This window comes from Puma concolor, chromosome A2 (genome assembly GCF_028749965.1).
Source record: "Puma concolor isolate L17-30 chromosome A2, mPumCon1.1.hap2, whole genome shotgun sequence".
Lineage (NCBI taxonomy): Eukaryota > Metazoa > Chordata > Mammalia > Carnivora > Felidae > Puma > Puma concolor.
The window spans coordinates 98,247,765-98,272,845 of NC_141668.1; the positions used below are offsets into that span (position 1 = coordinate 98,247,765).

Here is a 25,081-nt window from a genome sequence, read left to right on the forward strand (position 1 = left end):
ACATTAACTTTTTTTTTTTTTTTTAATATGAATCTTGTCCAAATGGCACAACTTATTCCTTAGGTACCTTACAACTCTACCCACTGCACTGAATCCAAAGGAAAGAAACGAGCCGACAGCCATTGCTGGACCACAGCTGCTCCTGGACTGTGACTGGAGAGATACTCACTGAGAAACCTCCTGCGATCCGTGCCCCGCCCTCCACCCCCCCCACTTCCTACCATGCACAGCCGGCCCCGGGAGAGGTCTGCAGGGAGGACGTGGGAGGTGCAGGTTCACACCACTACTCGGTGAGATGGCCTGCGTGGCGTTCCTGTGAGCTCCTACACAAGCACCAGCCGCTGCGGGCTGCCGTAGAAAACTCACAACCCATTATTTCTAATTAATATGGCTCACACCGTTCTGGACCTTAATTCAGATTCCAGCAATGGTGGACAAGTGAGTTTGCATATGTATGCACGTGATGGGAAAAGCTCTTCCTGAATCAAAGGAACGTTTCATAATTTGACAGTTACGGAATACACAGCTCCAATTAAAGAGTCTTGTGAGAAGTAATTAATTGGGAAGCTAATAGAACCAACAGGAATTTGACCCTTGAGAGTTTAAAATGAGCATCAAGTATAATAAAATTAAAGTCAAAGTCTGGTTCTTTTCCCGTACATCCCTCTTCCACTTCTCACTGGGCATGGCCAAGGATGGAGGGCACGTGCAACAGATCTAGACCATCATGTTCTCTAAGCCTTGCTGCTCAGAGCACGGTCCACAGACCAACAGCGCTGACGTGCCACCTGGGAGCTTTACAGTGTGCAGAACCTCGGCAGCCCCCCAGACCGACCCCCCCGCACAGAATCACATTTTATCATCCTCCCCGGGTGGTCCGCGTGCACAGTGCAATTGGAGGTGTTCTGCACGTGCAGAACAGAAAAGTCTCCATCGGAAGGTAAGCACAATGGCCGGTTACACGTGCGTGCTGTGTGCACGTGGAGTGGCAGAACAGAACAGTGGATGGGAGCAAGGTCTTTGGAGTCCCTGAGTGCTGGCTGTGAGTTCCACGTACCACTTAGTAGCCACCGGGCCATGTTGCCTGTTACATGGCCCCTCTGCCCATTGCTCTCCTCGCCTGAAAATGGAGACGGTACCCCCACCCTCATGGAGGTGTCCCAAGGCTAAAGCGAAAGCATGTTCTTAAATCACTTAGCACAGCACCTGGCACACGGGAAACATTCAGTAAACATCAGAGCTGCTCTATACCACGCTCCGGGTGAGGCACGATGGGTGGAACAGGGGGAAAGGGCTGGTCGGGGACTGACTTACCGTCTGTGGGGCTGAGCCCCCGGGCGGCCGAGATCATGGAGAGGGACGGGCTATGAAGAGACCGGATGTAGTCCATGTAGGGATTGATGTAGGGGTGCGGAGGGCTGAAGGGGGGCTCAGAAGCTGCAGCGGGGTTCCGGTGAGGGGAGATCCTGATGAAGGGCAGGTCTGAATACGTGGGGCTACTAGATAAGGCAGAAGGCCTGGACAGAAAGAAAACCAGACACAAGAGGTGCAGGTGAGACAAATATCTCCATAGGCACAGGCTGTCTGTGAAGGAAAAGAAGAAAGATTTTTAAATGTCTTGGGGGAAAATTTATCAGCCATATACGTTTCCAGTACCATTACCTTAAAACCGTGGTGACAAATGCAGGCAGAATGCTACCACGCGATTGTTTGGGCCAAGAAAATTAACCCGAGACATTTCGTGGCACTCTGAGTACAGAAAAATAAAGGTTGGCCTCTGGCTTCCCTTATGACAAAAAATTCTACACACCAGGCACCTGAGTTGAGCACAGTTCTGTGATTCTATGTTCCATTTGACCAGAACATTAGTTTTACCACTGCGGGCTTACCTCTCACCATCATGGCGTTGCACTAAAAAAGAAAGACCGAGAAAAGGAATTGCAAATTCATCCGGTCACACACACAGCAGAGTTGTCCACAAATAAAGAACGCTAATTGCAAACGTCTGCAAGAAATGGGACAGGAGACACTCTATATCCGTGTTTGAATGCTTACTGCAGGGGTCATGCAGCTGTGAGAAAAACCAGTTTTACAGATCTGGGCTTCACTGTTTGGGAGACCACTCCTCCTGTCTGTGTGAGCCAGCACTGAGAGAGCCTTTCCTCTGACACTCATGTTTCGAGTGGCGCCCTGGTCAGCCGTGTCCAGCAATGAAGTAATGAAGGAGTACCTGGGGCTACGAAGTTGGAAAAGAACGGGGTTTTGATCAAGTGCATGCCTTGGTTATAATGAGCTGATGAAAATAGATTCTAAAACACACTTTGCTGCCACCATGGCCTGAGTCACTCCTGGGGAGTCCTTCCCCAGGGGATAGAAGTTTCTAGAATGGCCAGTTTGGGCATCCACCCCCCCTCACCGCCTGGTTTCGTCTCCAATAGGAAATGTTTTGTGTGGGTAATCCAGTGAACTGGCTACGATAGGCTGAATGCCAGTGCTCTCCGCTTCCTCATTCACAGAGGGGATGGCCATAACAGCAAGAGGCCACGATACAGACAGATCTACTGGAAAGGGCAAATTCCTCTTGCGCCACTGTGGCTTTAGGCGTAAGATGAAAGGGAGGGGACAAACATTTTTTCATCACGCCTCCCGAAGCAAAGGCGCCCTGCCGGCCGGGTGCTGGGCCCCATCACCCTGTCAGAACATAATCTTGGGAGAAGCCAGCTCCACCAAGTGCACAGCGAGGCACGAAATAAATGAAACCGAAGATCAGATAATGCATTTTGTCTCAGCGGAAAAGAAAAGAGGGTGAAATATGGTCGGTGGGGGGGATATTCTCATTTGCTCTTTCTTACTCTTTTTCACTTTGAACTTAAAAAAAAAAAAGGAGGCTTTTTATTTGTTATTCAGATGCTACTTTTGGTGAAAATAAAAATCCAGAGTTTTCTAAATTTACACGTGGGCAGAGGGAGAATTCACCACCTGACAACAGCAATTTCTTTTCAAAACAACTTGAGGCTTTCTGCACCCACTCAGAAACTAGTAAAATTACTTACACTTACATAGAAATCAGCACAACCTAGGAGGCTCTCCTATTTTAGCTTTTTATGACAAAACAAGTTGGCTCTGTGTCCTTGGTTAAATCCGAAGCTCCCCCCAGACATGTTGCTACTTTAGAGCATGGGGAGCCTCCAGTTCACTAATTCCCTTTCTACTGGAAAGGAAAATCAATCTTTCCAGTTTGATTCGAAAGTAATTCCTACAAAATACAAATCTATCTGTAGATTTATGATGGGAGACCAACACAGCAGAGAGGTGGAAATGCAGACATTTCAAGAAATCCACTAGGTAACAGCCTGTGATCCCCAACATACTCGGTCTCAACAGTTTAGACTAAAACTCGGTGGGGGCGGTGGCATTTCTTTTTCCTTTTAGACAAAAATTGCAACCTGTAATTTTTCTGGAATTCCAGAATTGACCAGGGTCGTGAGAATATTCCTAGAGGCCTAGATTTCATTTTGAAGAATCATACACAGGAAATAAATAAATAAATAAATAAATAAATAAATAAATAAATAATCAGCATCCAGAACAACGTGAAAATTCCAGAGGCGGGGCCGGGACAGTCACCAGTCCCAAGGAAGCAAGGAAGCCAGGAGACAGGCGAGGCCCACCTCCTCGTGCAAGTCCATGGAAATCTGACATCTGCACCCACCCGCACCTGCATTTGACCCATACCCACAAGAAGACTGAAGAGAACTGCAAGGAGCAGCCAGGAACGAGGACTGGTCACGGCCTCCCCACAAGATGCCAGGGCCCCGCCCTCCCTCTGCACACCAGGAAGGAGCAATAGCAGAGAAGAGGGCCGGTTCCTCGTGGAGGCGAAGTCGGGAACCTTCACCCACTGTGGTAAATGCCACGTTCACGCATGTCCCTTCCAGAGACATGATGCTGAGGAGATATGAGGTCTGATAAAGGTGGTAGGACATGCCTTCAGACAGGAATGCAAATAAGAAAGTTGTCAAGTTATTTAATTGCCCTAAAGCAACAAACCTTCTAGAATTCACAGGCCAGCCATCCCCAGGATACAAATAGGAAAATGCTCAATAAGGGTTACCCAGTGAGGGGGCCATCAGGAATTCTGGACACAGGTGAGTCAGACCACCAGACCAGTGGTACCGTGGAAGGGCTCGGGGGCTGAGGGGAACCCATGTGTGACTTCGTATGCAATGACCACCGTCTCTTAGTCCTTATGGGTAAAATGGGAAGGATTCCTACCCCCTGGGGGGTCTTGGCAACTTCATCTAAGGAAAACCTTATGCACTGAGTCTGGTATCTAATAAATGTTCAATGTGTGCATACATACATACATACATATTATACTAATTTGTTCTACTCTTAATATACATACGTATGAACAAACATGCATACATACTAGGGATGGCAAATATAGCATACTATGAGATTGTCAAACACTGAAATATTGGAACCCTCTTTTCAAAGCAATACCTGTCTGCTTCGTTCTCCAACCCGACAGAGCCCTAGAAGCGCCTCCTTGGATTTCCAAGTAAAATCGTAAAACCACACAAGGTGGTTAAAGCATGAACTCAGTAATTTTTTTATGTTTATTTATTTTTGAGAGTGAGAGAGACAGAGCACGAGTGGGAGAGGGGCAGAGAACGAGGGTGAAGAGAATCTGAAGCAGGCTCCCAGCTCTGAGCTGTCAGCACAGAGCCCAACAGGGGGTTCAAACTCACAGACTATGAGATCATGACCTGAGTCGAAGTCAGACGCTTAACCGACTGAGCCACCCAAGTGCCCCTGAACTCAGTAATTAAATGCAAGAGCTTTGAAAACACTGGACTTGAATGCAGTCTGTCACTGACTCTGTCACTGAAGGTTAAGTTCCCTTTTACACAACATGGAACAACTGCTCCCTCCTGGGAGGGGCTCCGTAAATGCTAAAAAAGCCCTGGGCACTCAGTAAATGGTGGTGGTCGCTGATGTTCTTGGTGGTCCTAAGAACCACCCAACAAAACTGGTGTGTGTGACTCTGAACTCAGCAAACAAGTGTCCAAATAGCAAGACTTTTGGACACTCCTTTCCAATTTCCCTGCTGTTCCAAATTCTTGGCAGCGAGATCATCTGTCAGTTATTTTGTTTTAAACTGTAAAGCAAATCTGAGAGGGCAGGTTGAGGTCTTTAAATGTAACAGGTGGATGTGTTCAATGCTTGTATAGAAGCACCATTCAAGATTACAACCAGACGGATGGATTCTTGAAGGAGGAGAAGGTGGGAGGTGTGGAGGAGGCACCCACAAAAATCTTCCCTATAAATGACATATATTCTTTCACAAATTATCATAAACTTGACCTGGGAAATATCTGCCACGCTTACTAAAAGTCTGCACTGGGGATTACAATACCACCAGGAAAAGAAACTACAGCCGTCTCCTTCTTGGTTTATATTTTTAGTAGATACACAGAAACGGAATTGAAGATTATCGTTGTCTTTCTCTGCCTTTATAGTTTTCTGTTCTCTCCCTGTTCTGGGGCTGTACGTGGCTCGCTCACCGAAGGCGGCAAAAACCACGGAGAGAAAAACCCAAACAACAAACATTCTAGGAAGAACACGGACACTTAGAACCTGCTCCAAGGACAGAGATTCTGCTATTTATGTTGTTGCCAAAGAGTATAGAAGTATGCCTGGGACCCTCCAAACTAAATCATACAAACTGGTGTCTGGGAAGCAGAGGCCCAAACCACAGAGGGTTGTCAGGGCGCAGCTGATGTCCCATTACCCCTCCACATTGGCTCACGTGAACGAGGCCTGGCGTGCCCACCCAGGGATGACACCCCATATTCCGCTTCCAGTTCTTCCAAGGCCACAAAAACCCAGTGAAGGGCTGTCGTGTGGTTTCCACATTGCCCAACAGGTAGACGAAGTACAGTTTCAGATAAGAAAGAAGGTGGGGATCATTTTGGTGTTCTCCCAAAAAGACAATAAAGCAATATAAAGTTGTGTTTGTGGAGACAACTTGACCTCGGATTAGGTTCTTCACAAGGTCATGAAAATAGACTACGATGAAAAGAATAGTGGATTCTTATTAGAGCATTTTTTAACGGCAATACTATGATAAACCTAAAAACAAAAACACGTATTGCAGAGGATAACTGGACTTCTTAGTTAGAATGAAATAGCATTATATAATCTAATTTGTTACTGCCTTTTCATCTATCTTATTGGGTTACTGAAATGCCAAGATTAAAATCACAGTATTTAATCACCTGCATTACCCATTATGAGAGCATTAAACCAGGTTTATATGCTGGATTATTACAATGGCTTTCACATCGCTTGGGACACTGGAAACGTACACATATTTCTTGCACCTTTGCATGAAGGCTCCAACTACCAGAAGAATGAAGTGTTGGGGTTTTTTACCTAATAAGTTTACCTTTTGTTTAATTTTGTTCTTTGTATAACCAGTAGATACTCTTCATATTCAAGAAGTGGCCTACCAGAGAACAAAGGGGAGTTATCCCTTATAATGTATTTTTAACCAACTAATTAATTATTCAATAAGCATGATTTTAATAAATCAAACTTTATAATAAAAATTAGCTTTCCATTCAGTGAAGGAAACAAATAACACAAACGTCCGTGGCTAATACGCTAGATGCCCGTCAGAAATTTGCACAATCCTGGACTTCACCTTTTCCTCCATTCAGGGTGAGCTTCCAGATAATCTCCCTCTGTCCCAGGAGCATCGTGTGACCCTGAAGTGTACAGACGGCTGTGTCGATTACTCTCTATTTGCCAGCCTTACCCCTGGAGCCACTGCATGCCCAGGAAGGCTGGTCTGTACAGACTCCCTTGATGGGCTGACTTTCCCTCTGGATTCTACTAACGAGATGCACTGGCAAGAGCTGGTGCTAGAGGAAAGAGTCAAGGTATTTACTCCCCTCACTTGCTCCCGCTGGCTGGAGTTTCACTGGTGGCGTTCCAATCCCAGGCCACAACTCCAGAAGTGTAATCCCATCCGAGCCTCTAGCCCCCACTGAATCACTTTTCCCTCCAATCTGCACCTTCAGATTAGGGTTGGCAACTGCTTCCAACTTCTGCTAGTCCTGGAGGCTTTCCTATCACTTTGGGGGCCTTTAAACTTGTCCACCCCTGTGTAAATACCTGCTCCGTTAAACTACCACAGCCTTGGGGTGTCTGGGTGGCTCAACTGGTTAAGCATCTGACTCTTGGTTTCAGCTCAAGTCGTGATCTCACAGTTCATGGGTTCAAGCCCTGCGTCAGGCTCTGCACTGACAATGTGGAGCCTGCTTGGGGTTCTCTCTCCCCCTTCTCTGCCTCTCTCTCTCTCTCAAAAATAAATAAATAAACATTAAAAAAACAGCTGCCACAGCCCTAGCTGATAGCATGGATCCATTTCAGATCCCAATGCCATCACCTTTAGAGCTAAAGAGTATTTCCCAGGAGTGTGTAACTGACTTCAGGCTTTTACAAACTTACCGTGTTGGATTTCAGTTTTTAAAAACTATGTGCATAACTACATAGATGAATATTTTCAATGATATGTTCATTTGATATACATTTTATGGAAAAGCCACTTACTAAGAATCCATTATGATTTCACCACTTGGAGGAATTTCAGGAAACAAAATACATGATCATTTGGTCCCTGCTTTCAAAGAGTTTATAGCCACATAGGATGAACAGCATATACATGTGAATGTCTAACCAGCAAGTGCTGAGCGCTGTTGAGTCAGAAAGCACCAACAGGAAGCTTCCAGGATGCATGTTGGTTACAAAATATATGGAACGTGAACTACACTACAAAATGAAGATATGATTTGAATAGAAGTGGCCTTTGAAGATGAAGGTGAGTATATTGCTTGTTGTATACATTAGTGCTAGGGTGCTGAATATTATCTTATATAAAATTCAAGGGCTATCGTTAAGTTCTTTTTTTTTTTTTAATTTTTTTTTCAACGTTTTTTATTTTTATTTATTTTTGGGACAGAGAGAGACAGAGCATGAACGGGGGAGGGGCAGAGAGAGAGGGAGACACAGAATCGGAAACAGGCTCCAGGCTCTGAGCCATCAGCCCAGAGCCCGACGCGGGGCTCGAACTCACGGACCGCGAGATCGTGACCTGGCTGAAGTCGGACGCTTAACCGACTGCGCCACCCAGGCGCCCCTATGGTTAAATTCTTTAACAAATAAAACAGAAATACTTGTTTTAACGGTAAAACATTATTTCAAAGGATTTTCCCAAATGATTTTCTTATTTGTGTTTCCTATTTACGTCTGAGTATAAAAGCAGTTTATATCCATAAATGGAAAAGTTGAAATTATTTCAAATCAGCATTAAAAAAGTTACTCCCTGGGGTGCCTGGGTGGCTCAGTCGGTTAGACAACCAACTTCGGCTCAGGTCATGACTTTTTGGTTCATGGGTTTGAGCCCCGCATTGGGCTCTGTGCTAAGGGCTCGGAGCCTGGAGCCTGCTTCAGATTCTCTGTCTCCGTGTCTCTCTGCTCCTCCTTGACTCCCCCACTAGCACTCGTTCCCTCTCTCTCTCCCTTTCAAATATAAATAAACATTAAAAAAAATTTTTTTTAAGTTACTCCCTATGTCCAAGCTATCCAGATCTAACCAAAATCAGTATTTTAACTTATTTAGTACCAGCACTTTTTTCAGGTATTATGTACTTTTTAAATACTCAAATTTTAAATTATACTTTCTCCCTCAATATTAAAAGGTTCCTGTAATATCTTTTACCAGACTGCACATCAACATCATCAATAAGTGCAGTGCAGAGTAAAGCCATCATGAATCATCAGTACGCATCCACAGAGTTGGCTAAAAAGAGGGACAGTGGCAAGTGTTGATGAGAATCTGGGGCAACAGCAACTCTCAAACAATGTGCATATATAAGCTGGCACGACATCTTTGGAAAACAGCTGGGTATTACGTACTCGAATAAATGCACACCCTATGGTCCAGCCATTCCTTTCCTTGATACATCCACAACAGTAATGTGTGCACGTGTGCCACAATGTCCTAGACCATTCAGAGCAGCGTTATTCATGTTAAAATTGGAAACATCCAAATTTCCATCAAGACCAGAATGGTGGGGCGCCTGGCTGGCTCGGTCAGTGGAGCGTGAGACTCTCGCTCTTGGGGTTTTGAGTTTGAGCCCCACACTGGTTGTACAGATTACTTAAACAAATAAAATCTTTAGAAAAAAAACCCAGTACAATGGGTAAATAATTCATACAATGAAACAGGGAATGGCTATGAAAAATGACCAACCACAATGTGGAAAACCTCACAATGTTGAATGGCAGAAGCCCGGTTACAAAAAGGGTATAATATACTGTATGAGCCCATTTATATAAAGTTCAATAACAGACAGATCTGAACGCTAGCATTAGGATAGTCAGGCTAATGTTTACCTTTGGGGGTGTGGGCTTCCAGGGTGCTGGTGTTCTATTTCTAGATTTGGCTAGTGGTCAGAGGTTCTTACTTTGTGATAACTCATTACAGTTCATTGAGCTATATGTGTATGTTTTATGTTTTATGTTTTTTTAAAAAGGAGACACACATCTCTATGTGCCACAGTGGTTTCAACCATTTCCATTAAATTCAGACAGTCAAATAGATATATATGTATATGTCTTGAAATTTACGAATTATTGATGCATAAAAAATACCATAAATAATAACATTTACTGCTGTTAAACAGACAATGTAGTTGCACATGAGTGTAAATTCAAAGTAAACCATGGAGGACAGGCTTCTGTATGTTAATTCTGGGGAAGGAAAGGTCCTGCTAATAAGCCAATCAAAGGGAGAGGCCACGTGAATATCCCCAACCCTTGTCAGTCACCTCCTCTGTCAACTGAACCAACGCTATATAGCTATCACACGGATAATGCAATTGTTTATGGCTGAATTTGACTTGATTCCTTCCTGAGAAGGCTGCAAAGAATAACTTGACAAAATTTACCTCCCTTCTGTACTGTAAATATAATTCTGTGTTAACGGATTGAGATTTCAAGGTCAGGAAAACAGTCAAAGAATTTTTAAAAGAAAGGCCATTCAGAAGGTACAATACGGGGGAATGTAGGTAATGGTACTATAATGGCACTGTAGGTGCCAGAGGGTGGCCACGCTTGTGGTGAGCACAGCAACGTGTACAGAGTTGTCCACACACGACCATGCACACCCGAAACGAATGTAATATTGTGTGTCGGCTATACTCAAATAATAATAATAGTAAAATAAATAACAAAGTCCATTCAGGTAACCACAATGTGCAATGTGCTGTTATCAAAAAGAGTTCTTAACAAACACTATTGGTTCAAATAAACAGAGCTAAATGACCACCTCCCACGCCGTAAGTCTTCTTTCTGCCCCAACTCTTGGATAGAAGAAGCCTGATCGATGCGTGTCCGTAACACGTCACAAACGAGGGCAGAAGACAGAGAACCAGTGGGGAAGGCAGGATCCTGACCCAAGTGGCAGCTGATCAAATAGTTTCTAAATAACCTGTCATTGGTTTTGAATATTTCAGTTCCATGAAAGCATATATATATTTTTTAGCAGCCTCTTTTGTTATCCTAATGGACCCCAAATACTCCATATGACTGTATGCTTCTTTTTCCGATGTGTAATAAATATATGAGAAATCATCTTCCTTACCTTCAGTCACTACCCAATCACTGTATAGTTTGTGAGAAAAACAGAACCATTAAAAAAATTAACAGTATGCAGTTTTTAGAATTATTAATAGAATATATAAATACATATCTTAATATATAACTTATGTGTTATTTATGAACAAATTAATAAATAGAACTATAATGTATTAATAATAGTTAACGTGTTTATAATGTACTGTAAATGTAAATATAAGGACTAATTATTAGAAGAACTAATATGTTGCCTTGTCACAAAGTCCACAGAGATACCACTTTGACAAGGAAACCACTCTGACTCCCTAGTGCAGAAGTTCAGACGTCCGGCTGTGATTCTTTTGCTAACCTGATGCCTGGCAGATGGAGGGGCATAGAGCTGTTCTCAGTGGTAAGATTCTGGAACACTGAACGGGGCCCTGTTTTCTAGAGAGCTTCCCATCCAGTTTGTGGTAACACAGCAAATGAACCCTGTCCTTTTCTCCTTTCCTCCTCTAAGACAACAAGCTGTCCTTTGGAATAGTTACCTTCGCCTGTGAATGCTCTCTCTTTCCCCCTGGGCAGGCCATGGGGGAGGCCAATCCCGCCAGGCCCACGGGGCCTCCGGACTCAGTCCCCTCCGTTTCTCCCTGTGGAGGGTAATTCTCACACAGGTCAACGTTATAAGCCCTGAGACAGATTTGGTGCTGAGTGACCAGATCTTTAATTTTTTTTTTTTCTTTAACGTTTATTTGAGAGACAGAGAGAGACAGAGCATGAGCGAGAGAGGGGCAGCAGAGAGAGGAGGCCCAGAATCCAAAGCAGGCTCCAGGTTCTGGGCTGTCAGCACAGAGCCCAACGCGGGGCCTGAATCCACGAATTGTGGGATCATGACCTGAGCCAAAGTCGGCGCTCAACCAACTGAGCCACCCAGGTGGCCTCTGAGTGACCAGATCTTTAGAAGCCTGCTCTGCTGCAAGCTCTTTAGGCCAGGATGGAAATGAAGCAGTGTTGTACTGTTTAAGTGTTAACGAGAAAGAAGGCATAAGGCATTCAGCCTGGCACCTGTCCCATGGTAAGTTCTCAGCAAACACTGGCCCCTACAACCAACACCCTCCTTGCCGCTGCTATTTTCTAGCGCTCTGGGTTGGTTAAGGCCAAAGTCACCCAGCTTTCATGGGCTCCTTGTTCAGTGACTTCCCAGGACCCCCCAGGGATGGAGCTGTTCTGCAGCCAGGATGAGTCAGCTATTTGACACCCTTAGGAGCACCCCACCTGGCCTCACCTCACACAGCAGATAAATGAGCGACTTGACTTGACCTTAGTAAAGCGAACAGCATTTCTTTCCTCCCAAAGTAAATTCAAGGGCATGGTTATTCTTGGTTTTATTTCAAAAATTCATTGCCATGAGAAAAGAAAAAATGGGGGGGAGGGGAGTTTTGACAAAAACTTCGAAGTCTGATTTCTCTGACATTCCTGCCAACTTTCCATTCATTCTAACAGACCTTATTTTTTTGGAATTTAATGAATTACCAATTCTATCCAAAAGCAGCACTCCAAGTGGCAGGGCAGTGTTCTTTTCCAAAAAGAAAACGCACAGCAAAACAGAAAGATACGGGAACCCAATAGTGTGGGGTGACTTGGCACAGACCTAAGCCCCGTGAGCTAACTAAGAGTATCTAGAAAAACCCTGGGCAATGTGACATTTGTACGTCCAGGTGTTAGGCTTTCTGATCATGTAGAGTTCTATCAACCATGACATCCTTCAGCGGGGGAACTTTTGGATCTGAACCGTGATACCCACCAGGTGCAAAGAAAAAGGACCATAAAGTACATACAAGAGATTCGATTAGAACTGCTGGATTCCTGGGTGGCTCAGTCGGTTAAGCGTCCAAACTTTAGCTCAGGTCATGATCTCACAGTTCATGAGTTCAAGCCCCCATCAGGCTCTGTGCTGACAGCTAGCTCCAAGCCTGGAGCCTGCTTCCTCTCTCTCTGCCCCTCCCCTGCTCACACTCTGTCTCAAAAAAAAAAAAAAAAAAAAAAAAAAAAAAAAAAAGAACTGCTGGATTTAGAGGCACCTGGTGCCTAGTCAGTTAAGTGTTCAACTCTTGATTTAAGCTCAGGTCATGATCTCATGGTTCATGGGATTGAGCCTCATGTGGGGCTCTGTGCTGATAGTACAGAGCCTACTTGGGATTCTTTCTCCTTCTCTCTGCCCCTTCCCAACTCATGCTCTCTCTCACTCACTCTCTCTCTCTCAAAATAAATAAACTTAAAAAAAAAAAAAAAAACCCAAACTACTGGAGTTAACCAACTCAACACACAAGTCTGTGTGAATTTACCTGGAAATTTCAACAATTTAAGGTAAAGAGATATTTTAAAAATCTTGAGAGCCCCCACGCCAGGATCTGTTATTTCACTGAGAGATCACTTAGTAGGAGGCTTCAGATAGTGGGTGCAAATAATTAATTAGAAACAGGAAGTTAGGTTCCAACAGTAAATCCTTGCTTCACGCTGAACCCTTATGCAGGTGGTATGGGGAATATTCATGCCAAAGACAAGGGTGCATCTGGAATTCTGGGCCCAGATGAGTATGAGTCTTCTATGTTAATTTCTATTTTGAGAGGTTATTTCAAGAACCAGCCAGAGTATCCTTTCTCAGCAGCAATCTGGCATGCCGAGCATAGGTCTGTCTTCCACCAGCCGGTGTCGACTTTCTGTATACTCCATCACTATGACAATCCTCATAATAATTATTATTACTATTTAACTACTGACTAGGTTGTTTTCAGGGTTGTCTCTTATGATCCTTGGCAAAATATATCTGACTCACGCTTTCTCTCCTTCTTTAAGTTATCCTTACTTTAAGGGATAATAGGGAAGTTCATCAAGGAACTATTATTAATTACCTAAACGGCTCTCCTCCAGAATAAAATCCCCAAGATTCGCTAGGTGACTCCAGCCTAGTAAAGGTAAAATGGGTGGGCCCGTTTGATTTGGCAGGCTATTTAGATTCCACTGGCTATAGACCTCTAGGACTCTACTATGTGCTAAGACTTTATGCCCCAGTATACCTATCAACATTCCAGAATTTTCACCCTTGGGAAGGTATCAGACTTTTCAAAAATAAATTAAATACGGCACCAGAGTATATCTAATGTACTAGGGAATAATTTGTCTATATTACTCAACAGAAAGGAAGCATTAGCTTCCACGTAAGGGGATGAGAATTTCCGTAGGGTCCTGACTATCCTGGCTTCAGAAAACTTTGCCCTGGGCACAGGGAGGAACATCCCTGTGGAAAAGCGACAAGGAGCCTGGCCACTGGGAAAAGGACCCACCAGGTGTACTAACTACTATCCCCTTCTCCACGGCGAAAGCCAGGATTCTGATGCCACGGCAGGGGCAGATTTAAGCACATGGAAATGTCTAAATGGTGTGCTGGAATTCCTGGCTTGATCCTATGACCCTTAGAGAATGTGTGCCTAGGACCACACACTTACTGCAAATGGCTCTTTGGGCTTTACGTGGCTCATTTGTAAAATGTGAGTCTTTGGCAGAGAGGATTTCCATTCGACCCACCAGGCTTAAAGTCTCTCTGGTCCTAAAATCGCATAATTTTTCTATGGTTCAAATCTTTTGTCCCTGTCTGCCACTGATGAGCTCCGACACCTCATGTGATGAAGTCTGTTACTTAAACAAAGTTTGGTTGAAAATTTAGGGACTCTTTTCTTGAGTGTCCTACAAATGGGATCTCATTTCCTTTCCTTTCTCTCTTGAATGGCATTTTCCATCAGCACAACGACTAATGTCCCCCCTGGGCCACTCTGGACTTCGACTTTGATATTATTCCCAGGAGAAATGAAAGGGTCTGGTTTTATGCTGATTGGATTTGGATGGTGATTGATTAGAAAAAAGTGGGACCACGTAGCCATGCCAAAGGCTCAGTACTGAGCCACGGCTTAAACACTAAAGGAGCTTTTTACCAGTGAGTTCACAGCTATTAGATATTTTTATATTAACAACACTTTTCCCATCCAGGTTTGTGCATTTTATCTTTATTCTTTCAAATCCTGAAATTGCCTGGATAAGAGGGAGGGTTTATATATTATACACACACAGACACACACACACACAGACACACAGACACACACACATTTCTAAGAGCAGCCTGAACTTTTAGGGGAAATTGAAGAGGCTTTGTGTCAAGTACAGCTAAATCCAGCCTTTCCATATCAAACCTCTGCTAGAAAATTACTGTGCAGATGATAAGGCAGAAAGATATAATAAAAAGTGACTCTACTCAATTTACACTGCAATATTGGTATGACTGAATATTTTTCATTCAGGTGCCTGATAAAATCGCTAAACTGTATTGCAGATAAATAAAGGAGGCTTCTGTCAAGAATAAACACCATTAATCATGAAGTCTTACCCTCCGAGAGCCTGTGCTATGCATCTGCACAAATATGCCAACACAACCTGCACACAACACATGCTTCCCTCCTCTACAGTGTTCCAGGCTGAAGCTGTCCTCCCCTTCATCCTGGAGGGTTTAGGCAGCAACAGCATTTCCCAAACATTGTCTACACTTTAGGTTTACATTCCTGCAACTAGGCGCATTATTATAACACTTGGGAAAAACTGGCTGTGCTCTTGGAGTAAAAAAACTTGACAATGAAAGAATTTTTTTTTTTTTTTTTTGCTGATTACATACCTACAGACACAATATATATGTGTTACATATGCTATATACTGTATCCCATCAAAGCCAAGATGCCATTGAGCTAAAGATGCAGCATTATGTTAGGTACCACTCAGAATGACAATACTTATCACTTTCAATTCTTGCTTTATACTTACCAAAAGAGGTCTTTTAGACTTATTCACACATAGATTTTTATCATGGATCACTCCAGTACTTGCACAAAAAGGGAAATATAAGGAAAAATAATTTTGTTATGGATACCTGAAACTTCCTCACCGCTACCACGTCACCAACAGTGATCATGAAACGCTATAGATTATAAGTCACGTCCCAATTTCAGAGACGGGGACAGGTGGAAAAAGGACGTACCACTTAGACTAGACTCAAATACGGTAATATGATGGATACGTATTAGGTAATTCTGCCATTTGTCAAATACCTGTGACCCGACAGATGTTAAGTGCTATCTATATGCTCCTTCACTGAGTTCTTGATGGAAAATGGGATTGGATAATGAAATTGGGCTTCCATAGGGCAAATACCTAAATACCTAAATACCTAAGCTGGATTCAAACCCAGTCTATGATTTTCAACGCAAAGGAAAACTACCCCAAACCAAACACAAATATGGGCATATATGCTTCCATACACCTATATTTTAACATGATTAAGGCTCTTTATTTTTTTTTTTTATGTTTTCTTTATTTTTGAGAGACAGAGACAGACTGACAGAGCAGGAGCAGGGGAGGGGCAGAGAGAGAGGGAGACACAGAATTGGAAGCAGGCTCCAGGCTCTGAGCTGTCAGCACAGAGCCCGACGCAGGGCTCGAACTCACAGACCACGAGATCGTGACCTAAGCCAAAGTTGGATGCTCAACCGACTGAGCCACCCAGGTGCCCCAACATTATTAAGGCTCTTAATAGAACAGATGGTATGGCTTTCCAGTTACCTTTTTACTCCAAAGGCAACCTGTTTGAATGATATTTAAATGGCTCTCTGTGCTGGCAGCAGAGGGATGTGCAAAGCGTCACTTGGAGAGCATGAGGAAGAATGAGGGAGACATGCTCTGGGTGTGGGCAAGACTCTCCCCACAGACCTTCACAGAAGGAAAGAGGGGCAGGAGACAAAAATGACATGAGGGCCACAATATTTTCATATTCTATTCCTATTCTAAGTGCCCCACACAAAGGGGAACAATGAACAAATCAAAACTTGCCCATAACGGTGGGATGTTAAGGATCTTACAGACCATTTACTCCAACTACTCTATTTCATAGATAAAACCAAGGAGGCTCAGTGAGGTCAGGGACAGTGTTCAAGGATCCGGTTAATTTGTGACAGAGCAGAGAATGGAACTTAACTGAGGGCCACATTTATTTTGGAAAATAACGTAGAAACTGGTTTTAAGAAGATGATCATCACAAGCCATATGCCAGCAGAGTTATAGTTGAATTTTCTGAAATCACACTTTGAAACTCAAGAAAAAAGTATTATCATGGGCTAAGATAACCAACTTTATACTGGGGTGTGCTCAGAGATGATTACTGAGCAAAACTGTAATCTGGTACAGGAAGTGTCATGGCAGCTGTGTTTCAGCTTATTGGGGGATCTGTTTTCAGAGCTCATTCCAACAAGAAAGCGCCTGTCTAAACCAAAAGAGGTTTAACTGCCATCTTCCAGACAAATCCTCCCTGGGTGACGAACTGTGATCCTGCAGAGTGAATGCAAGACTGGCGAGGGCCCCTCCACAGAAAGTCTGTGCCCCACAGTTTATGGCCATTCCAGGGCTCACAAAGATCAGGCACCAGGAGCCCAGTTCAAACCAGGCCCAGCAAAAAAAGGGGAGGACCCCAAGGAATCAGGGCCATGCTCTGGCTGTACTGTTTGGGGCCTCCCCCAGGTCACGAAGGAAGAGCTTCTATGTATAAATAGGTATTTATACTGAGTACAATTCTCATCACAGATTATGTGATCAACCACTTTGAGCAAATTCCTGGGTCCTGATTTGGGAAGTTCCAAGTCAAAACTACTTGCAGGCACTCAATCAAGAAATGCAGGTTCCCAGGAAGGTACCACATACCCCACCTGCTTATTAGAGTCTAGACGCTCAGGTATAAAAGGATGGGTTCTTCCAGAACCCATGTTCACCCAGAAGGTGAACAGATCTCTGACAGAACTTTGTTATTAAGACAGCTGGATTTTTTTCAGCGGTAGCACAGTGTTTTACCAATACCTGTAATGAAGGTAGACCTCATTACCCAAATATTTAATCGTTATTAACAGAGGTTTAAAAAGCATTAATTCATAAGCCTGGTAATTGCTCATCTCTGTCTCAGTCATTAACCATACTTCAGAAAATAACATATATGCACAAGAAAATATCACGGCTAGGATTAAGGTATCTGAATAATTTTTATGACCGTTGCTCATTATTTCTAAACACACAAAAATGCATTTTATGCAAATGATTGTGAAATTCCTTCAAAATGCAGATTCAACTTAAATGGAGCTAATGGGCTCTCCCCAACCCCCTCCCCCCACTCCCTGCCCAGGATGATTTATGTTACTGAACTGGGCATGGGTGTCATACCCTGAACTACCTGAACTTCCCTCCTCCAACAGCCTTATTCACATGGAAAGGAAACCAAATGACTAGGATCACCCTTCAGCGACTTTAAAGCTCATGATGCTTCAACAGCAGCTGTGTTGCGAAACTGGAATGGAGTGCCACCCTCTCACTAATGAGGCTACCAAGTGTCTTTAGGTCTCCATGTTAGAGGCACTTAGTAAGCACCCTGCTTGGCAGGGACCCACGGCAGGTCGAAGCGATGGACTAATCACACAGGCTGGAATCAAATGGGCTGGAAGAATCTGGAGACTTGTGGCCCGGAGGAATGTAATTCATGCAGAAAAGCGTTGTCAGAGCAAGGCCAGGGAACCTCGTGGGAAGAAAGCAAAATAAACAGTTCAACAAAGAAAACAAAGAAGGGCCAATAGCCTTTTCTAAAGCTTGAGTACACTGAGCCTTCAGTGGGGCCCTGGGACAAAGGCCTCATCAAAGAACGCCCTTGCAAAGCAAACAGACCAAGAAGGATGTTTCTTTCTGATACACTTGGGGGGGAAGGGGTAGACTCCACTTTTCATTCCTTGCAATTCAGTGTTCACATACCTCCCTCCTCCCAACAAACAGAGAAACAGCATACAACAATAACCAAAATAACTGCAAAGTCCTATGTCTGCCTGGGTCAAAAGATGGGGCAAGGCGGGAAGGTTAACCCAGATTATGTAGGGCGTAATGTATCTTCTGACTGTTCTTCAGATCACAGGAAGCCCTTGGCAAGTGCACGAACTGCGCAGGTCAGACCCACACAGTCTGCAAGCCACATTCTAGAGAATGGGGCCAGACCCACGAAATGCTCAAGGACTCCATGTAGAAAATCCTCTCATGCAAATAGCATATGACATTCGTGCAAATAGCATATGACATTCACAGGGAGGGTAACTATCCGACTTGGAGAGAAGCCCTCCGTGGGCTTAGCACTGTCTTTTACAGGAAGTTGGACCCCTTTTTTCAGCCCCCACACCCACAATTCCCGATTTCCAGTGGAACGTTGACTTAGATCATCCGTCTCTGAATACACGTAACTACATGTATCGCTGTGTCCTGAAATCCAAAGACTGAGGTGACCCGATTTTGGTCATTAAAACAAGATTAAAATACTTTAGACTGACCTTCTTGTCCCCTCTTGACTACTTCCATTAAGAAGGAAGATCATGTGTACTAATCCCAAGGACAAACTGAAATTACCACACAGAAAATGGATAGAAGTGAGCTCTGTGTGGATGCATAGAATACATAATATATGTAGTCAAATAATGAAGATACAGAGAATACTTACTTTAAATTTTAAAAATCCAATAAACATATTAGGTACATAAATAATATATTCCAATATACAGCTGACCTTGAACAAAATACAGGTTTGAAATGTGCAGATTCACTTACCTACAGATTTTTTTCAATAAAACAGCATATTACAGTCAATGTGTTTTCTCTTTTGTGATTTTCTTAACATTTTCTTTTCTCTAGCTTACTTTATTGTAAGAATACAGTATATAACACATAAAACATAAAAAATATGTATTAAAGAACTGTTGCCGTTACTGTTAAGGCTTCTGGTCGACAGCAGGCCGGTTAGCAATTAGGGTTTTGAGGGAGTCAACAGTTATACCCAGCTTTTCAACTGCATTGGGGGGTTGGTGCCCCTAATCCCCACATTGTTCAAAGGTCAACCGCAGTTCTAACATTAATCTGTTATATCCCAGGCAAATATGATGTAAGAAACCTTTTAAAATCAGACTCCCTCTCAGAGCTCTGATAGTCTTTGTAACTGATTAACAATTTTGAATTTGTTTCTGAAAACTTTTACTGGTGTGCACCACTTATGTGGCAAACGTGTAGGCTAGGAATATGGGAATTTTGTTCTAAGGGGGAGCCAGAGAGTACTTTGAATAGAGGCAAGAAGCATTTTAGTAAGCCAGGAATGCTTTCTTTGGACTCTGTCTTAAAATGTAAATCATATTCAAGCAACATGGTTTGGTGATTTGTTTTGCAAATGAGGCAGATCATTTAACTGCTAGTGCCTCTCTCTCCTGCTCCCTCCCCACCCCACCCCCCCCCCCACCCCCCCCCCCCCCCCCCCCCCCCCGCCCACCCTGGCCCCATGTAATAGAGATGCTGTTCATTTCTGATGAACTTGGCGATATTTGGGTACTACTTGAATGTCCTGAGAAGAAGAGTATTGGTAGTTCCCTGGCTAGACCCTAACTCATTCCCAGGCAGTGGGAGATGCACATTAGCCGTGTAAGGCCCTGGGGATCACTTAACCTGCAAGGACTTAAGGTAACTCCTTCAGGCAGAGCTCTGACTACCAGGGGGTGACGGGGCCTGGGGAGGATGGGGCTCCTTAGGAACTATTCACAGGTATAACTACTGCCCAGTGCCACAGGGCTCTCAGAGGTGAATCTATAAAACCCCCTTTAACTGTGATTCTATACAATAATGCATTTTGGTATTAGTTTAGATTTTCAGATTGAGGCTAAACTTCCAATTCCCTTAGAGCAGTCCCAATGGAGAACTTTTTAATGAATTTGTGATCTCTCTGAGGCTGTATAATTAAGTTTTAAATATCTATAACTTATAAACATGTGAAATGCTGCATAAACCAGAATATTAAGTGACTGGATTTTAGAATATCTGTGGTGTTAGATTACAGACCTTTATTTTTTTTTTTTCTTTACTGGAAATGCACTCTCATGCCCTAAAGGCAGTTTCTGCCACTTCTTAGCTATTCCTGCACATTCTTTTCTTCGTGCGTGTGCGTGTGTGTGTGTGTGTGTGTGTGTGGAGGGAGACAGAGACAGAAAGGAGGGGAGAGGCAGCAGCAAAGGGTAGAGATCTAGCATTGCACTTGATGTATTTCCATACCAGAGTTTCAAAAACCATGCGAGCTGGGTTAGCTCAGGAAGCAAACATGGGACCAATAAACCATGGGACCAAGGTGTGGATTTTTACCCAACTGCAATGTAATGATACCCATTATTATTCTGATATGCCTTTAACAAAGATTACACCAAAACTACAAATGGTCAAGATTTTTTTTTTCAATGTTCTTTTCAATACAGTTATCTAATGAATGTTCTGCCAAAACACCCCCCTAACTTTAGGACTCAGAGAATGTGTTTCAAAACTGACCTTTTCCCCGATGCTTCCTTTCCGTATGCCCAGGTCCGTGGCATCACCAAAGATGCAAAGATCTTGCTCATGTGTTACTTGAGATTCAGAAAGTTAGCAAGGGCAGGTTTCTAGAAACAAATCTGCGACCATTTTATTTTCTGACATATGAATATGGTTGGGGGCAGGGATAGGGATGCGAGAGTAACAAAAAAGAAATGAGTGACAGGCAGTCCTGTGTCATAGGCCTTTGTTCTCCTGGGGAAAGGTCTGAAATGAACTCAGCCTGCTGTGCCGCTATAGGAAATGGCATGTCTTTGTTTAGGTGGAAAAATCGGGTTCTGTTACCTAAGTGAAGGAGAGAGGGCCACAGCGGGCAGGGCGGCTTTGGTCCGGGTGGTATTCATCACAGGGAACTCACCTGAAAGTGTCTTCCCTTTGGGACAAACCCCGTTCAAGTTCCATTTTCTCAAACGCATATTTTGAAAAATAAATACAACCATGGCAGTAAATTTCTGTTTTCTTTGAAGCCAGGCTTAACATGAGTGGAAGCATTGTACTCAAAGAAAAAAGTCTGTTACAGTCCAGTAGCCCCCAGGCCCCCTGCAACAGGTTTGACAGCAGGCTCTATAGAGCCGGCGGCTTCCGGTTCAGTGACCGTGAATACCTCCAGTCAATATCTGCTCCCAGACCTGACCGCTGAGCGCAGCACAAAGAACACAGGAATTTTATCCAAGAAGCTGCCGCTCAGACTCTGTGAATGTGCGCTATAATTAGGGCCTGCTTTCTCTGCAACCGATGACCGAATTCAATATTTCAGTCATTAGAAATACTGCAAAACAGAAAGAAGTGCTATGCCCTTGGAGTATACGTTTATTTGTTTCGTGTTCATTTCTTGATGCAGAATAAGAAATGTGTACTGGTTGGTCTAAACTTAGGCCGCCGGGCTCACTCAAATGTCTAAAGTTTCAGGATTGAAATTCACCCACCTTTTCATACTTACACAGGGAACTTTGCATTAAGGTGGTCTAAAGTCGTTCTTAAAAATTAGGCAGGCTTTCCATTTTTTCCGTTAATCATGAGAAATGATAACCAAACAATAAGAGCTATTTGCTTTTTTTTTAATTTTTTTTTTTTAACGTTTATTTATTTTTGAGACAGAGAGAGACAGAGCATGAACAGGGGAGGGTCAGAGAGAGAGAGAGGGAGACACAGAATCTGAAACAGGCTCCAGGCTCTGAGCTGTCAGCACAGAGCCTGACGCGGGGCTTGAACTCACGAACTGCGAGATCATGACCTGAGCCGAAGTCGGACGCTTAACCGACTGAGCCACCCAGGCTCCCCCAAGAGCTATTTGCTTTTTTAAAAGTGACATGACAGGCAATGAAAAAGGGTTGGGATTAGCAGTATGAAAGTCTAAAAGAAGAAAATACTGTGCACGTGTTCACAGATTAAAAAGAAAGAAAAATACAGGGCACCTGGGTGGCTCAGTTACTTGAGCATCCGACTCCTGATTTCGTCTCAGGTCATGATCTTACAGTTCATGGGATCGAGCCCGGCATCGGGGTTCTGCTAGAGTCTGCTTGGGATTCTCTCTCCCCCACCACCACCACCCCGTCCCTCCCTCACTTGTTCATTTTCCCTCTGTCTCTCTCTGTCTCTCTCCCTCCCTCTCTCAAAATAAATAAACTTAAAAAAAAAAAGATAAAGCAGAAAAAGGGGACAAAGGGTAGTGCCGGAAAGGGGGTGGTATTTTCTTTTTTTTTTTTTTTTTTAAATTTTTTTTTTTTTAACGTTTATTTATTTTTTTGGGACAGAGAGAGACAGAGCATGAACGGGGGAGGGGCAGAGAGAGAGGGAGACACAGAATCGGAAACAGGCTCCAGGCTCTGAGCCATCAGCCCAGAGCCTGACGCGGGGCTCGAACTCACGGACCGCGAGATCGTGACCTGGCTGAAGTCGGACGCTTAACCGACTGCGCCACCCAGGCGCCCCAGGGGGTGGTATTTTCGATTGGGGTTGGCAAAGTATCTTTTAGGCTTTGCAGGCCATATTCTCTCTGTCTCAGGTACTCAACTAGGCCCTTGATTGCTAAAGCCGCCACAGACAACAGTAAACAAGTGGCAGTCGCTGTGTTCCCATAAAACTTTATTCACAAAACCAGGCCATGGGCCTGTACTGGGCTTACAGGGCAGTTTGACAAACTGCTCAGTCGATGGTCTTCAAAGAAGACCTCTCAGATAAGGAGGCATCACTGCAGACAAATGTACGACATGAGGGAGCAAGCCATGGCTACCTGAGGGAAGACGGTCCCAGGAAGACACATGTGGTGACCTAGTCCAACATGGCTTACGTTCTATACAGTACACCGTTATAATCGCTGACCATTATTTACCCCTGTTTTAGTACAGTCTTCTCAAGTGTAAAACTGTTAGGCTTTGCCCAATAGGCTACCAATTGACGAATCACAATTTACCAGCCCACTCCCTATGGCTGGATATGTAAACTTGCCAGTTGTTTGGTGTCCCAAATTCTACAGCCGCAAACATTGATGTGTATCTGATTTTTCCAGCCATTGATAGGCTTATCGGGTCAAAAGGCTTTTTAAGGCTCTTCACGCTGCCGTATTTCCTACCTTAGAAATCCGCATAAGACACTGACAGCCAGTGACACTGAAAACTTCCTATCGGGTACTGTTACAACTATTTGTGCTCATCGAGGAAGCATAGACTAGACCAGCAAAATCTGCAGTGTTGATTTTCACAAGCAGAGGAAAATAGTCAAGTATAAAGGGGGTCGTAACATCTGATGCACTTCTTACTCCCAAGCCTTGTAATCTCTCTGGGTCAAGGCCTCTGCATCTTTACAATAAAGTTGGTAGTATCCACCCCATCATAGCATTGCTCTAAGAATTATAGGAGATAATTATGTCAAGTGTCTAAAATTGCACCTCGCCCATAGTTAATTAGGCAAAAAAAATGTCATGTAACAGCTATGGCCATTATATATTTTCTCACGTTGTATTATCTATTCATTTCTTCCCCCCCCCCCTTCTTTTTGGAAGTGTGCTATCCTTTTTAGGTTTTCCATTTAAGATTGTTAATTTCATTAACTTTATTTCCATATGAAGGGCCGGGGAAGCAGCAATAAATGTATATTAAATGGTACCCAGTCACATTAGGTGCCTATGGACTTTTACCACCAGTAAATGATTTAGTACCAGGGAATGCATTGCACTAAGGAGCATCACATCGCTATAGGCGCTCCTAATATAATCTTAATATTAATTAAGCTTTTGATTTTGAGTTCTAAGTGTGCTAGCCTTGTTGGCATAAAGGTGATACACTCTCGTCAGGCTCTGGGCTGATGGCTCAGAGCCTGGAGCCTGTTTCCGATTCTGTGTCTCCCTCTCTCTCTGCCCCTCCCCCGTTCATGCTCTGTCTCTCTCTGTCCCAAAAATAAATAAACGTTGAAAAAAAAAAATTTAAAAAGGGGCGCCTGGGTGGCGCAGTCAGTTAAGCGTCCGACTTCAGCCAGGTCACGATCTCACGGTCTGTGAGTTCGAGCCCCGCGTCAGGCTCTGGGCTGATGGCTCAGAGCCTGGAGCCTGTTTCCGATTCTGTGTCTCCCTCTCTCTCTGCCCCTCCCCCGTTCATGCTCTGTCTCTCTCTGTCCCAAAAATAAATAAACGTTGAAAAAAAAAAAAAAGGTGATACACTCTAACAATAGTAAACAAACAAAAACAGGAGAAAGACGTTGGCAGTGATCCTCCAGTGGCCTAAGACAAATAGCCCATCATCATTCCTGAAAAGAATATTTGTGCATAAGGCGTGGATCTGGCCCAGCAAATGCAAAGAAACACACAGATAATCTTTGTACTCAAGAGATGTAATTATAATCAAGTTCATTTCTTCTTTTTTTTTTTTTTTTTTTTTTTGGCAGGGCG

General features: G+C 43.7%; 1 protein-coding gene across 6 annotated transcripts in view; it reads right to left on the reverse strand.

Annotated features, from left to right (window-relative positions):
• GLI3 (GLI family zinc finger 3) overlaps positions 1 to 25,081 on the reverse strand; it is a 282,606-nt gene that overhangs the window by 94,952 nt on the left and 162,573 nt on the right. For all 6 annotated transcript variants that reach the window (XM_086697022.1, XM_086697023.1, XM_086697026.1 and 3 more), the window contains one exon: positions 1,315 to 1,517. In XM_086697022.1, coding sequence (XP_086553148.1) covers positions 1,315 to 1,517 — 203 coding nt within the window. The remainder of the gene's footprint in view (positions 1 to 1,314; positions 1,518 to 25,081) is intronic.